This window comes from Electrona antarctica, assembly GCF_951216825.1.
Source record: "Electrona antarctica genome assembly, chromosome: 9".
Lineage (NCBI taxonomy): Eukaryota > Metazoa > Chordata > Actinopteri > Myctophiformes > Myctophidae > Electrona > Electrona antarctica.
Window position 1 is genome coordinate 53,226,475 of NC_136790.1, and position 15,814 is coordinate 53,242,288.

The window sequence follows — 15,814 nt, forward strand, 5'->3', positions numbered from 1 at the left end:
TCTGAAGCCACACAACTATGTTATGGGATCAACTTAAGTGACAAACTCCATGCTTAAGAAAACTTCTGTTCTGTTCTGTTCTGTTCTGTTCTGTTCTGTTCTGTTCTGTTCTGTTCTGTTCTGTTCTGTTCTGTTCTGTTCTTTTCTGTTCTGTTCTGTTCTGTTCTGTTCTGTTCTGTTCTGTTCTGTTCTGTTCTGTTCTGTTCTGTTCTGTTCCAAGGGGTGGTTACAACAACGGATTCAAACGTCTCAAAGTTCATAGCGTGGCACGATCTGCTATTTTTTGAAAAATCATTAAAAAAAATGCAAATCTTTGAATATACTGTATTATTTTAGAGCGGCATTTTTAACTCAAATGTTTGCATAAACAAAAACATGGAACAATATATTGTCAGATTAGGATTCTATGCTTGTTAATTCATCCCTTTGTGAACTGCAGTGTACAAGATGTCACCAAATGGACCCCTTGAATGAACACTCAGGACTAGACTGTGTAGTGTACTGTGTAGTGGAGCTGCTCGAGCCTCATTGTGCCTTTGGGCTGTTGTTGTGCTGGTTGCCCGGCAACAGCACCAGACAAACAAACAAACAACCAACCTCACTGGACCGCGTGCGTGGGATCATGGTCAGAATGGTGTCATCCTATATCAGCCCATCACTGGCCCGCGTGCGTGGGATCATGGTCAGAATGGTGTCATCCTATATCAGCCCATCACTGGCCCGCGTGCGTGGGATCATGGTCAGAATGGTGTCATCCTATATCAGCCCATCACTGGCCCGCGTGCGTGGGATCATGGTCAGAATGGTGTCATTCTATATCAGCCCATCCTCGGCAGAGGGTGTCCTCAGTTCAAACAGGATTATTTGGGGGGATCGTATACGTGGCCTGAACGGTGGAGAACCACTGAACTAATATAGTACCATGAGTAAGACACCTTAAGGGCGATAAGCGACCGCAGGTTGCGGGGAAACAACAGGGTTTAAAAAAATAGTCAGTGTAAATCTGGCAATGTACAACACGCACACACGCACGCACGCACGCACGCACGCACGCACAAAAAATAAAAATATATATGTATACCCCCTGTAAAAGGGGTATACATATATATTTTATTTTTTTATTATTTTAAGTTAAATGACAAAAGGGTAGACGTATGGGGAAAAAAATAATAAACTAGGGCTGTCTTTAACTCAGGATGTAGTGCAAGTGTAAGTTGGGTGGGGGGGTTTTCAACATAAATACAGACATCCGTGCATATGAGACAATATGGTGGGGGCGGACATTAAATGACGAGAAAGTTTGTGTGCAGTTGAGCATAATATAGAGAATCATGGAGAAGAGTAGAAAGAACAGAGAAGAGAACTAGAAAAAGTGCCCTTCTGGGCACAGGTCTCCACCAGGAGGATAGGACTGTGTGAGATGTTTGGCAAAATGTTTAGGAGTAATATGAATAAGTAATATGTTTGCCGTTGATGGCAATTGGATGATTTGAGGCGTTTTGTTCCAAAAATGTGTTTTGCAAAAATCAACCTGTTGGTGGCGCTATAACAGGCCAATGTGAAAAGGGTCGGATATATTCCTCAGCCTAGTAAGAAAATGTGTGAAAGATTTGACGTAAATTGCATGCTGCGTTCATGATTTGAGGCTTTTGTTCAAAACGGGGCAATCTTGCAAACTGTGAAAGGCAATTATAGCCAATTAGGATGGAATATGAAATATCGGACAGATCCGACTTGAGCACATGACCATAGAGATACTGTGTAACGATTTTTGAGATTTTTGGACAGAATCTGGAGGAGTAATATCCAAAAATGTGTTTTACAAAATTTGGCCTCCTGGTGGCGCTATAAAAGGCAGATGTGGAAAATGCAGGTCAAAGGTTTGTCCTTGGCCTCTAGGGCCAAGGACATCTGCGTGACACTAACGTTTCACGCAGATTGGTGCAGTTTTAGGTAAACAATGTGAAAAGCTGCCTCATGGTGGCGCTATAACAGGCCGTTCTGGAAAATGCGGGGCAGAGGTTCATCGTTGGCATCCAGGGAGTGTGTGTGCAAAGTTTGGCATCGACCGGGTTAACGGTGCCGGAGATTAGCTGGTAACGGACTGACGGAAGGACGGACGGACGGACGGACGGACACACACACACACGGACGGAGTGCAAAACATACTCTCTCCCCACGCCTTCGGCCTGGTGGAGACAATAATGGATGTCTTTGACAACACAAATGTTTATTATTTCTGCATGTTGTATATATATTGTCTTCGGCAGTTTGTCTGTTTCTATAGGGATCCAAGTGGATAAAGGCCATGTGCTAAAATGTAAATTGTGTATTACTATTAGTATATCAGTATCTGAAAACCCACCTTTTCAGACACCATCATGGCCCGTAGCACTTACGCTATACCCCTTAGATAGCACTTTATGTTGACTTAGCATTTGATACAGACTTATAGCATGTTATGTAGACAGCACTATAATTGCATTGTCATAGCACTTCATATCTATTATACATTTGAAAAGGTGTGCCCAAAAGGAAAAGGGACCCAACCCAAAGTCACCAGCTACTACGTCACTCACACGCTGCAACACACGCTGCAACACGCTGCAACACACGCTGCAACAACACACTAAGACGACACAGCCTTACCCTCCGCGTCGATCGGCGGCTATCTCCTCATGTCGCGCCGCACGCCCACACTCAACACCATCCGCGTAAAAACTGTCATTGCACTGCCACTAAAGCCGCCTCCCGTCCACACTCACAAACAACATCAATATCAATAATAAACACAAACACGCCACAAGCACCGACACCCCCGCCTAATTTGTTGCCACGTCTATGAAAACAAGCACAGAAAAAATGCCATTCAACACGCTACTTACACACACTACCACTCGCTTACAATACGCGGACCTGGCAACACTACAGTCCCTCTCCCATTTGCTCCAAGCCCACCACGTGACCCACACAGGGAGGGAGACGATTGCGTGATGCTTCTATGTACAGGATTCTATAGCTCACCACTTTTGGTGTGACACACACACGGCTTCTGTTTACTATGCGTTGTCAACACGTGCTGAGTTGACAAACATTGACCGATTTCGGACAAGACTGATAGTTTATCCTTTAGTAATTAGGCTGTGGAAGTATTCACACTAGGCAACTTTTGCATTTATTGGGATTGGCAATTTGGGGCGAAAAGGAGGAGGAGGAGGTGATCAAGCTCCACAACACCACATTGGTAGGTAGGCTCAAGGCTGCATTTATTTTCCTTCTTTTTCCTCTCGAGGGTGCATGGGATGATGTGAACCCCTCCAGCAGGCTAGGGAGCACCGCTCCGGTTAGCGGAAAATGACCACGGGGTGCGGGTTGCCAGGTTGTTTTATAAGTAAAGTATTTACATTCAATTAAAAATATATATATATATAATACATTTTAATTTACGTCATATTTAGCGGCATTTCGACCTAAATTCTCTGTTCTTTGTCAATGGCAAATATTGAGACGTGTGGGGACTAAAGCTGTATATAGGAGGGCCCTCAAACACATTATTTGATACCTTTTCATCGTGCTCCTAAAAAAAACAGTGTGCTACTAGCCGCGATTACATACACAGTTAAAATAATACGAAATTTGCGCCAACGACTGCGTCGACACCTGGCGTGGAACAAACGGGACGAACCGAGGCGCATATATGGATAACAACAACAACACTACACGCGCGCTGCAACACAAAACAGCTGCATACAACGCGTGTCACTGTGCACTTCTGTATCTGTGGACTTCTGTATCGCAACGCGGGGCAACGCAACTCTGGGATAGTACTAGTATAGTACATATGTATAGTATATATGTATAGTTTAATTAGATATTCCACTGTTACGTTCTTAGCTTACGCATGTTTCACGATAACTACTTTTTATGTATGTGATGTGTTGCCATGCTTTTTGTTCTTGCTTAATGTAAGTCGCTCTGGATTAAGAGCGTCTGCTAAATGTCTAAATTGTAAATTGTATCATCCTTCTTGGAATAAGGAGAAGCATATCAAATCACCTCACTCTGATCTTAAAGGACAACTTTAGTTTTTTTCAACCAAGGTTTATGTTTTAGGTTGTTATTAGAGAAACTAAAAGATGAGTGTTATTTTCTTTTCATTTGCTGCTTTCTTTCGTTTTATGGATTTTAGCTGTTTTTGACAGGGGGCGGGGGCATTCGAGCATGGGGCTAAATATGTATTTTTTTACAACATTTTATAGTGATTTATTTTTTAATTATTTACTATAGTCCTGATAAACCCCAGGAAATTTCATCTGGCCACAAAACATCACGAGATCTACTGAATGTGTCAAACTGACATTGAGCCTATGACACACAGTGTGGCTTCCCCCCAGTAGGTTACCTTCACATTCAGTAGATCCTGTGATTTATTTGTGGCCAGATGTAATTTCCTGGGGTTTATTAGGACTATAGTAAATAATAAAATAATAAATCTCCATAATATTTTGTAAAAAAATACATATTTAGCACCATGCTCGAATGCCCCCGCCCCCCTGTAAAAAACAGCTAAAATCCCTAAAACGAAAGAAAGCAGCAAATGAAAAAAAAAATAACATTCATCTTTTACTTTCTCTAATAACAACCTAAAACATGAACCTTGGTTGAAAAAAACTAAAGTTGTCCTTTAACACTTATAGCCTACTACTGTATACCAGGGGTTCTCAACCCGTGGGTCGCGACCCCTCGGGGGGTCGCCAAATTATTTTAGGGGGTCCCCAAATTATTTTCAAAAAATAAATAAAAAAATAAATAAAAATAATTTTATTTTTCACGATTTTTCAAAAATAGCAGACCTACAAGCTCGTAGCTGTAGATCTGCTATTTTTAAATAGCTAAATTATAACAATGCTTAAAACACCAAAAGGGGTTCCCGCCCAAAATGGTTTAAGGTTATTGTAGCAGTCAATTTATATTGGGGGTCGGGAGGGGGCGGGGGTCCCGAGACGTTGCCAAAGCATTTTCGGCGGTCCCCGGCCAAAAACTTTGAGAACCCCTGCTGTATACAGTCAAATGTTTGTGTTGTGTTCTGTGCAGGGTAGTCGATGTTAGCACGATCCTCTCTGTCAATATAATATAATGACTGATGTTAATTAGCTGCACTTATGTCAGTTTACTGGAATGTTGACAATCTTTCTTTGAAAGGTCATAACTGATTTATTACGGCAGTTCCAAATTATACTCCTTCATTTGTCACAATTAAGAGCATACTGTCGGCCTACCTTGGCTCATGCTATACGTTTTGCTTAAATTAACTTGCAGATGAACTAAGTCCACATCACGCTCTGTGGGATAAATGTTTATCGCAAATACGATTTTGACATTCCACTGTAACCATGTGAACATTTTGAACTGGTGAAATGAGACATTCTGCACAATGAGTACAGTTAATAAAGTGTACTTTTACTGTATTGGTATCACTCTGAAAACACAGTTTTGAAGGTTTCAAAGAAGGAAAAAAAATCACACCCGTGTGAAGTAAGTGGTGCAACTCCGTGTGGGGGTCCACGGGGGGGGGGGGAGTTCCAGACCCACAGGAACGCACCCAGGGTGCCGGCCCGATTCCGGCGAGCCGCCTCGCGTCCGAAACGGTTGAGAAATGACAGAGTTACCGTGTGGGGGTCCCTCTACTGTACCCTCTACTGTACTGTGCTGTACTGTACTGGCACACCCAAAATCACCATATATACAGTTAATATGTGCGTGTGTGTTTGTGTGTGTGTTAGGTTGCGCACAGGTGGTGAAAAACAACCATGCTGTTTTCGTGCTCAGACGCACCCAGCCACCCACCCACCCACCCACAAGTCACTTAAGGAAGTGGTTGCACCACTTAAAAAAAATTGTTATTAGGGGTGGCTGTGGCTCAGGAGGTAGAGCAGGTCGTCCATGTGATCCCTGGGTCGGCGGTTCGAATCCCGGCTCCTCCTCCTGTCCACATGTTGAAGTGTCCTTGGGCAAGACACTGAACCCTACATTGTCTCCAATGAGTCGGTCCGTGCGAGCTCGCCACCATTGCTGTGTGAATGTGGGAGGTGAGGACGCTGGCGTCGACTGTTCGCCGCTTCACCTCCCAATGTATGAATACATTTTTACCAGTTATTTGGTTGGGAATCCCTGCTTTAGCTGCTTGAAATGGCTCTAAATCTCGCAATGCACATGGATCTACATGACACACGTTTCAAGTAAGATGAACTGGTCGAACATGAATCTTCCATGCTATAGGGCGCACCAGAACGGGCTCCATTTACGTCACCGCTAAACACCTTACCCCTAAACTTCTTTGCCTTTTTTTGTTTACTATTTTGCAAAACATTTTTGAATAGTTAAAATGGCTAGTCTACAAGCTCACAACGTGTCAATGTAGATTGGCTAGTTGAACTATTCAAAAATGTTTTTCAAAATAGTAAAAAAAAAAAGACAGAAGATTAGGGATAAGGGGTTTAGCGGTGACGGAAATGGAGCCCTTTAGTATCTGTACAGCACAAAATCCTCATTACTATAAAATCACAGCTTTCACACACATCATCTCAAGCCACGACGTCATGCAAACGCACACACAACCAGGACCGAGCCATTATGGTTTATGAGAAGAAGAAAAAACACGAAAACACACACAAATTACTCCAAAGGAACAGTGATTGTTTCAAGGCTGCGTGGTTAACCCTCACTGAAATGATGTAATCCAGTGTCTGGTTCTGGATGCAAGACCGCAGCATTCGCTCTATCTTATGTCATTTTATAGGATGGAGTCATTGTTCTTAACTTGCTGTTGTTGTTGTTGTTGTTGGGTATAAAGACATGTTTGGTTTGGGTAGTGTGGGAGATGGCACATTTTAGCGGGTGCAGTACGTAGTTCAGACTAGTCATTGGTCCGACAAATGACAACCCACCTCATCTCCTAACCTAACCATAACCGCAAGCACGGGAGCAGACGCTAGTCCAACATGCGGATGAATGTCGGACAGGTCACACCTGGCCTGACTCCAAACCAAGCCCAACGTTGAAGATGCCACTACCTACTGGCGAAATGTGGAATTGCAGCCCTTTCATGGAAGTGGACGGACGTTCATGACGTCACGTGCGTAGCTAGGCTAGGCTAAACTTCCGCTCGCTCGAGCCATTGAGTTATAATTATACTTCCGGCAGTCTTCCGGGTGCTTCAAAACGCCACTGAGCAACTTCCACTGAAATGAATAGCTTGGGGGCGGGGCTAACGCTCCAGTTCGGTCTCTATCCTTTATAGCTCTATGCTCCAAACTAATAGTCTGCACATGCAGCAGCCATATTGGAAAGAAATTGGGCTTCTTCCTTAATTGCTTCCTTCGTGGGTGTTACCAATGATATATAATGAATGATAATAATGATATGCCCATTGCCCTGGCATAATAATGTCATATCAGGGTGTGTTTGCTCACTGGCTATACCAGTGGGACTCAAGTTCAGGGACCCCAACTGTTGGAACAGGGGGTCAGTATCATGTCAGTCATGTCATGTCATGGTCAGTATCATGGTCATTATCATGGTCAGATGGGGCGGCAGTGGCTCAGGGGTAGAGTGACCGGATGGCAACCGCAAGGTTCCCAGTTCGAACTTGGGCTCCCCCAGAGTTAGTGTCGAAGTGTCCTTGAGCAAGACACTGAACCCATAATTGCTCCCGATATGCAGGTTGGTGCCTTGCATGGTTTTCTCCAGCATCGGTGTGTGTGTGTGTGAGTGTGTGTGTGTGTGTGTGTGTGTGAATGCAATGCACAATCTCTGTAAAGCGCCTTGGAGAAAGGCGCTATATAAATGCCCCATTTACCATTTTATCATGTCAGTATCGTGGTCAGTATCAGGTATGTCAGAAACATGGTCAAGAAGATCATGTCAATATCATTTAAAATGCATTTTCTAAATGTAGAAATTTAAAACCTCTATAGGGAAAGATGTACACAATATTGTTTTAATCAGCAGTAGGCCTATGTGTGTTGCTACAGTATGTACCGTACTTTGCATTGCAGTTTCATTAACCCATTTTGACCTGGGAACGATTCTGCAAATGTCTTCTAAATCCTGACTGTTTTCTTGAAAAAGCTATGTTTTTCTATGTCAGTCGTTCTCAAACACTTTCATGTCACTTTTCACGATTCTTCAAAAATAGCAGACCTACAAGCTCGTAGCGCGCCACTCGGTGGCGCGCTATGAGCTTGTAGATCTGCTATTTTCCAATAGCTAAAGCATAACATAATGCTAACACCAAAAGGGGTTCCCGCCCAAAATGGGTTAAAATAAAAAATAAACATGACGTAATCATGACGTGAGACAACAATGGGATGGATTGTGTACATTCATGTTGTTTAATTCAGTTTCTCTCAGCTGTACAGACTGGATTTGATAACAAAATAAAAAATAGACATGCCTATGAAAAAAAAACAGAAATAAAATAAAAACGTATAAAGGAGGATGGCAATGAAAGTGCATTGACTGTACATGATTGACAGGTTGCATGTAAGGTACAGTACAAGATGACCGCATTTACAGTAAGTATGCTTAAAGGGCCACTTCACCACTTTTCAACCTATCTTCATATAATAGGTCCTCACTAATAATCATGATAAAATGGCATGATTTTTTTCTACTCAGTCTGTGTCTCATAGGAGGGCTGTGGGCAGTTTAGAAACCGTCTTCCAGTGACATCATCATTAGGCAGATTGTTTTTTAAACAAGATTCTTTTACAAAAATGTTTAGATTTTCATTATGGTGAGAACGATGGCTTCCATTTTCTCATTGCAACTTTTCAGGACTAGTAAGCCTGCAGTTTCTATTAGCTTGCATTCCCCATCGATGATGTCACTGGAAGACGGTTTCTGAACTGCCCACAGCCCTCCCATGGGACACAGACAGAGTAGAAAAAAATTGCGCCATTTTTTCATGATTATTTGTGAGGACCTACTATATGGTAGGTTGAAAAGTGGTGAAGTGGTCCTTTAATAGCAAAAGTATCTTCAGTGGGTCAATGTTTATAATAATACATCTCAAATGATGTTAATAAAAAATAAAAATAAACATACAACTCCCATTTATTCCTAAAGGAGACTAAAAGCTATTAATGACATAAAGAAATCCCTTTTTGTGTATAATTAAGTGAAAGCGTAAAGCTGCTCCATGCCGTGCCTATAGCCCCGCCCCCTACCAGGGCCCAGGAAATGATTCCCCGTTCATTTTCCCTCATAGACATTTCAAAAAGTATTTATTTAAAGACCTTTTAAGCCTCGTACAAAGCCAACTCGAGTTGTGACAAATCATGACAACAAAAAAATGGCAGGTTACAACACTTTTTTTGTTTTTCTTCTTTGTAATTATTTGTTTGGTCCACAATATACACTGACACCACGCTAGACAGGAACGCCCAAAAACGTCACATCCGGGGTAAGAATTTACCCCGGAATTTTCTATGGCTGCCAATGCAACTTGGTCCAATCCTTAATCACATACGGACAAACATCTATGCCGATGCTATCTAACTTGCGGAGGTAGCGTGCCTTGTCCACGGGCAACAGATCTTTCAACGTATGGCATTGCAAATACGTTTGATAATCGCTAATCTGCTCAATATTGTTTTGAAAATGCCGCAAATTGCATTGCAGTGAACGAGCGAAAATCACAACTTCCCCCGTTTGTGGGCGGAGTCACAGTTTGAGGCGCTGTTTACGCGCCGTGGTGTCAGTGTATTGTGTTTATTGTGATGATTTGTCATGATTTTTCACGACTCAAGTTGGCTTTGTCCGCGGCGTAACCGTCTTTAAATAAATACTTTTTGAAATGTAAAACCATACAAAGTTGAAATATGGAGATACAAGGCATCCTCGCAACAGCAAAGATAGTTTTTTTGCAAATTAGGCTGCATGCATGTTTTTCTTTACACAACATTAATTATCTAGGCCGGTGGTTCCCAAAGTGTGGTCCGGGGACCCCTAGTGGTCCTTGAGGGAGTTCCAAGGGGTCCCCAGCTAAATGATAGTTAAGGATTAAGGAACCAACTGGACCCTTATGGGTCTGTAACTCTGAGCGTGTACAAACGGAACCAAATGGACCTGTTAGGGTCCATTAATTTTGGTTCCGTTTGTACACGCTCAGAGTTCAATTAACATTGATTGGTACAATATAAATTGGGGTCCCAGAGAGAATGGGGGGGGGTCCGTAGCCCATGTCCAACTGGGGGTGCTTGAAATGAAAATGGTTGAGAATCACTGCTATAACAGTCATCAAAATATTTCCAAATGGGGGTCCGCGGGCTAATACATGTGGATTTAGGGGTCCTTGACATGAAAACGTCTGTGAACCACTGATCTGGGCAAGCGTTTTGGTTTAATCAAGAACTATATATATGTATATATATATACTGTAGCATACAGCACTGGTTCACAAACAGTGAGTATACTGTAGCATACAGCACTGGTTCACAAACAGTGAGTATACTGTAGCATACAGCACTGGTTCACAAACAGTGAGTATACTGTAGCATACAGCACTGGTTCACAAACAGTGAGTACACTGTAGCATACAGCACTGGTTCACAAACAGTGAGTACACTGTAGCATACAGCACTGGTTCACAAACAGTGAGTATACTGTAGCATACAGCACTGGTTCACAAACAGTGAGTACACTGTAGCATACAGCACTGGTTCACAAACAGTGAGTATACTGTAGCATACAGCACTGGTTCACAAACACAGTGAGTATATATACTGTAGCATACAGCACTGGTTCACAAACAGTGAGTATACTGTAGCATACAGCACTGGTTCACAAACACAGTGAGTATATATACTGTAGCATACAGCACTGGTTCACACACAGTGAGTATACTGTAGCATACAGCACTGGTTCACACACAGTGAGTACACTGTAGCATACAGCACTGGTTCACACACAGTGAGTACACTGTAGCATACAGCACTGGTTCACACACAGTGAGTACACTGTAGCATACAGCACTGGTTCACACACAGTGAGTATACTGTAGCATACAGCACTGGTTCACACACAGTGAGTATACTGTAGCATACAGCACTGGTTCACACACAGTGAGTACACTGTAGCATACAGCACTGGTTCACACACAGTGAGTACACTGTAGCATACAGCACTGGTTCACACACAGTGAGTATACTGTAGCATACAGCACTGGTTCACACACAGTGAGTACACTGTAGCATACAGCACTGGTTCACACACAGTGAGTACACTGTAGCATACAGCACTGGTTCACACACAGTGAGTATACTGTAGCTAGGGTGAACAGATGTCCCTCTTTGCGTGGGACAGTTCCTCATTTCCAAGACTTTTCAGGCGTCCCACAAATTGAGACCCTGTCCCACATTGTGACTGGCAGGCAATTGCATCAGTGTTCAAATGCCCTAATAGTTAGTCCCCTAATAGTTGGCTTTCTGTTGTAAAGCTCTCTCATTGTCTCTTCCTGCAAGATGTGTTTTTAAGCCTGTTAAAATAGCATACAAATAAAAATAAAGCATGATTTTAAAACAAAATGTGAGACACCAGAGGAGTTTATAAATGAAAGCCAATAGGCCTATGGTCGAATATGACATCAAGGCATTTAATAGCAACTCAAGCAGTAAGTTGCTAACCCTGTACTCCAGTATCGCTTGTGTGTCCCACACAAGCGATACTTCTGTCCCTCAAATGAACAGTTTGGATCTGGTCACCCTAACTGTAGCATACAACACTGGTTCACAAACAGTGGTTCGGGACCTAAATGTGGCTCGCAGACACATTTTTATGGGTCCCTTTATTTAATTTGTGTCCTAAATTTTGTTTTTTATTATTATTATTTCAAAACATTAAAGAAAAAAAAGAAAAAAAACAAATTCAGTGATTTTTTTCCCCCATAGTAATTTCATTATATATAAATAAAAGAAATATCTAAGAAATTCCATGACTCAGAAAACAAGTGAAAATAGCCGATCTACAAGCTGCATGGCAAGGCGGCGCGAAGCGTCCCGTTGTGCGCTTGTAGTTCTGCTATTTTCAATAGTTTGTGTCCCGGGCGAAAGTATACGTCTCGCTCATGAGATTACAGGACCGAACTGGGAGATGAAATATATATATATATATTATATATATAAAAATGCATTTTCAATTCATATTATAATAGCATCGATGCAATACAGTATGTACAACACAATGTTTTTTTTTGTTTGTTTGTTTTTTTCAAAAAGCTACCGGGAAAAAAAATAAACCCTTCACACATACAGTACATGTACAGTACATACCAAGGCACCGTTTACAAAAGATATATCCCTGTACTGAACTAGTCAAAGAGGTTCGGGAATATAGTCCACTTGCCAGAATGTGAACCCGGACATTTTGAGTACCCTAAAGTTAGAAATGTTGAGTATGGGCTCCCCAGCATTTAGAAACTGCCGGATGCTAACTTGCATTATGTTGGGCAATTTTCATAATTAGCATAATAAGCTGGGGTACCATTAACAATCTATACAAGGCAAATATTTCAAATTTTCCATTATGCTTTAAGTGGCATGTGAACGTGTCAAACTAGGGGGTTTCATGATTCTGAATCCATTGCAAGCATTCATTTTGCACAGAAAAACACTCCTTGGGCTAAATTCGGTCATAGGCACTTGCCCAAAATGTGCTGACCTCATCACATTTGTGATGACGGCTATGGCCGTTTTTAGCCGAAGGAGTGTTTTTCGCGCAAAACTAATGCTTGCAATGGATTCAGAATCATGAAAACCCCCTAGTTTGACATGTCACATGCCACTTAAAGCATAATGGAATTTTGAAAATGTTGCCTTATATAGGCTGTCAGTGGTACCCCAGCTTATTATGCTAATTGTGAAAATCGCCCAACATAATATGCAAGTTAGCATCCGGCAGTTTCTAAATGCTGGGGACCCCATACTCAACATTTATAACATAAAACCTTAGGGTACTCCAAATGTCCGGGTTCACAATGGGACTCTCTGTACTGGCAAGTAGGCTAGAAGAGTTGAAGCCGTTCTGGTTATAAGACCCAAACCGTTAAACCAGGAACACCATACATACGCAACGAAATAATGGACACCAAATGTGTCCCTTTTTCTTCTTTTTTTACACTCTCGAGTTAAATTGACACTCTGAATCTGACTGTGTGCTACTACTGTAGAAAGGCTACACGCATGCAGTTATCGAACGGGAACTCACTGATTGTCTTTTAAAAAAAAAGCACAAACCTGTGCTTATTAATAATTATGAACTACATGGAATCCGTGTTGACACATCAACGGTAAATCATCATGTCAAAATACATCAAATAAAATCGATTGGATCGTCACGGTATACGTTTTAACAGCGGGCGGACAGACAGCGGCGACTCTGGGCGATAAAAATCTCCGAGTGGGCGTTCCTATGCTGTCGTTACTGTCATACTGTATGAGGACAAATACATGTAAAATGTCAAATGAGAACTGTAAATCACTGGTACTAGTACCCCCTCTGGTGGTACACAGAGGAGTCGCCCAACAAATATATATATCACAGATAGTTCTTCTGACCAAGCAATTGGTTGAAATAGGCTATCCAGCCGTGCTGAAATGAGCATGACAGCACAGCACACATAGCCAATCATAGACGATTTGAGAACGGATTAATCACGTTAGAAATATCATCAGTTGTGCTGATGTTGTGATTAGACAGAGTTTTGTCAGCATTATTGGCTTATAGGAATGGAACAAAAAGGGCAGGTCTACGTTCCTGTATTTTAACATCAGTCAGTGGCGTGCACAGACATTTAGAGGGGCGGGTGCTCAAGTGAAAAAAAGGGCACCTTGTGCAGCGTGTGGAACCGGCCGGTTGCCTTAATAGTGTGAGATTTATAGATTTTGGGACCTAAATAATATATTAGAAGCTTTTTTATCAAGAATTGATCAATGTCACCATGGTCCACATACTGTACACAAAAAAAATGTAATGGGCACATTTGTGCACCCCCTAGTGTCTATCTGTGCACGCCACTGACATCAGTTATTATGGTGGTATACTTGTAGAGCCAGATATTTTCTGAGGTGGTACTTCAGTATAAAAAGGTTGGGAAAACCAATGCCGTAAATGACACTGCTGTGGTCCACTAAAACGTTTCTCCTTGGGAAACAGAAGTGGAACTATAGGAACCACATTTCGGTGGTATGGTTTCACGTGGAGGGACCGTAAACATAGCAACACGTGAAATTTGATTGGCTGTTGTCGGACGATGTCGTCCAAAAAAAAATACAATATTTCCATGTTTTCGGGTGACGTTCCTCCGTAGACAAAATAACGCACTTCCGGGAAAATACGCCAGGCTGTCGCCCAGCTGTTAAAACGCACCGTCGTCAAGACAGTTTGTCATTTTAAAGAAGCCCTTCACATCAAGTTTATCGATATAAAACAAAGAGAGTTACGCTTGTGTCCAACGCACCCGCAATGCACCCCGACACCCCACTGCTTTAGCTATTGAATGGCATTCAATGTTTGTGTTTACCCATTTTGGGCGGGAACCCCTTTTGGTGTTAGCATTATGTTATGCTTTAGCTATTGAAAAATAGCAGATCTACAAGCTCATAGCGCGCCACCGAGTGGCGCGCTACGAGCTTGTAGGTCTGCTATTTTTGAAGAATCGAAGAAACGACTGACAGAAACATAGCTTTTTCAGAAAACTGTCAGGATGTAGAAGACATTTTTAGAATCTGATCTCAGGTCAAAATGGGTTAAAGTCATACTGTGTAACATTCATTATAGTAGACTTTTCTCTTCTTTTTTTCGACACCTGCCGGCAGGCAGCTGCGTGTCATTACGTCGTTTGTCTATACAGAAGGAGCGCTCGAAAGTGAACGCTATCGCCCGTGAATATTTTGGAATGCAACACCTCATCACAAGCAGTATTTATTAACGGTAAAATACAGAAATACGTATATATTTCCTGTGCCCGTGTCGTTTTGCCGCAGAGTCTTGGGGGAGCAGTATGCGGTACTCGCACATGAAAATAGTGTTGAATTGTGTGTTGGAGAAGTTGTCAAAAACAGAATTTGTGTGTAATGGTCATTGTGAAAAACATACCGGCGGTAAGATTATACAGTATAGAAAATAACATTTCATTTAAATGACAAAAGTTACACAGTATAACTTTAAACAATTTAAATCTGTTGGAAACAGGTATATGGGGATATTCCTTCCACCCATAGCAAGATGTCCGCTTGCTGAATTAGTCTAAATTCGAAGAGGGAAAAAAAAAACAATAAAATGTAATAACACACATTTTGCCCTACTCCCTTTTAAGCAATACACTTGATACCTGTGTGATCTCTCTCTCTCTCTCTCTCTCTCTCTCTCTCTCTCTCTCTCTCTCTCTCTCTCTCTCTCGCCATCATATTTCGCTCCTCTCAATCACTCCATCACCACCACCACCATCTTAGTCTGTGAAAGTGACCTGCCTACCCATAATGCATCACCAGCGGCGGTCTTCGTCTCCGTCCGCAGACCGGACGCGTAGAAGAACCCCTCCACCCCCACATGCCCCCAAAACCACCACCACCACCACCACCACCACCCCCACCTCCCCATGTACAGGCACAGGGGAGGGGGGCTTGGAATGACCCCGACGTGATCCCCTCGTGGACTGGTCCTCCACACCCACCCAGGGGGATTACAATGGTGGGCTGTGGGAGTGGGGTATCATATCGTGGACTGGGTAGGTTACAGTGAAGTGGGGCTGCAG

The 15,814-nt window shown here is 42.4% G+C and overlaps 2 protein-coding genes across 2 annotated transcripts in view; both read left to right on the forward strand.

The window, feature by feature from the left end:
- The window catches only part of ccdc3b (coiled-coil domain containing 3b), a gene marked incomplete at both ends in the record, with an annotated part of 69,853 nt that extends 54,161 nt beyond the window's left edge, over positions 1 to 15,692 (forward strand). Inside the window, one exon of the mRNA XM_079510793.1 lies at positions 15,552 to 15,692. Coding sequence (XP_079366919.1) covers positions 15,552 to 15,692 — 141 coding nt within the window. The remainder of the gene's footprint in view (positions 1 to 15,551) is intronic.
- Positions 1 to 15,814, forward strand: part of LOC306930335 (E3 ubiquitin-protein ligase TRIM35-like) — a 289,920-nt gene that overhangs the window by 194,787 nt on the left and 79,319 nt on the right. The gene's annotated exons all lie outside the window — the stretch shown is intronic.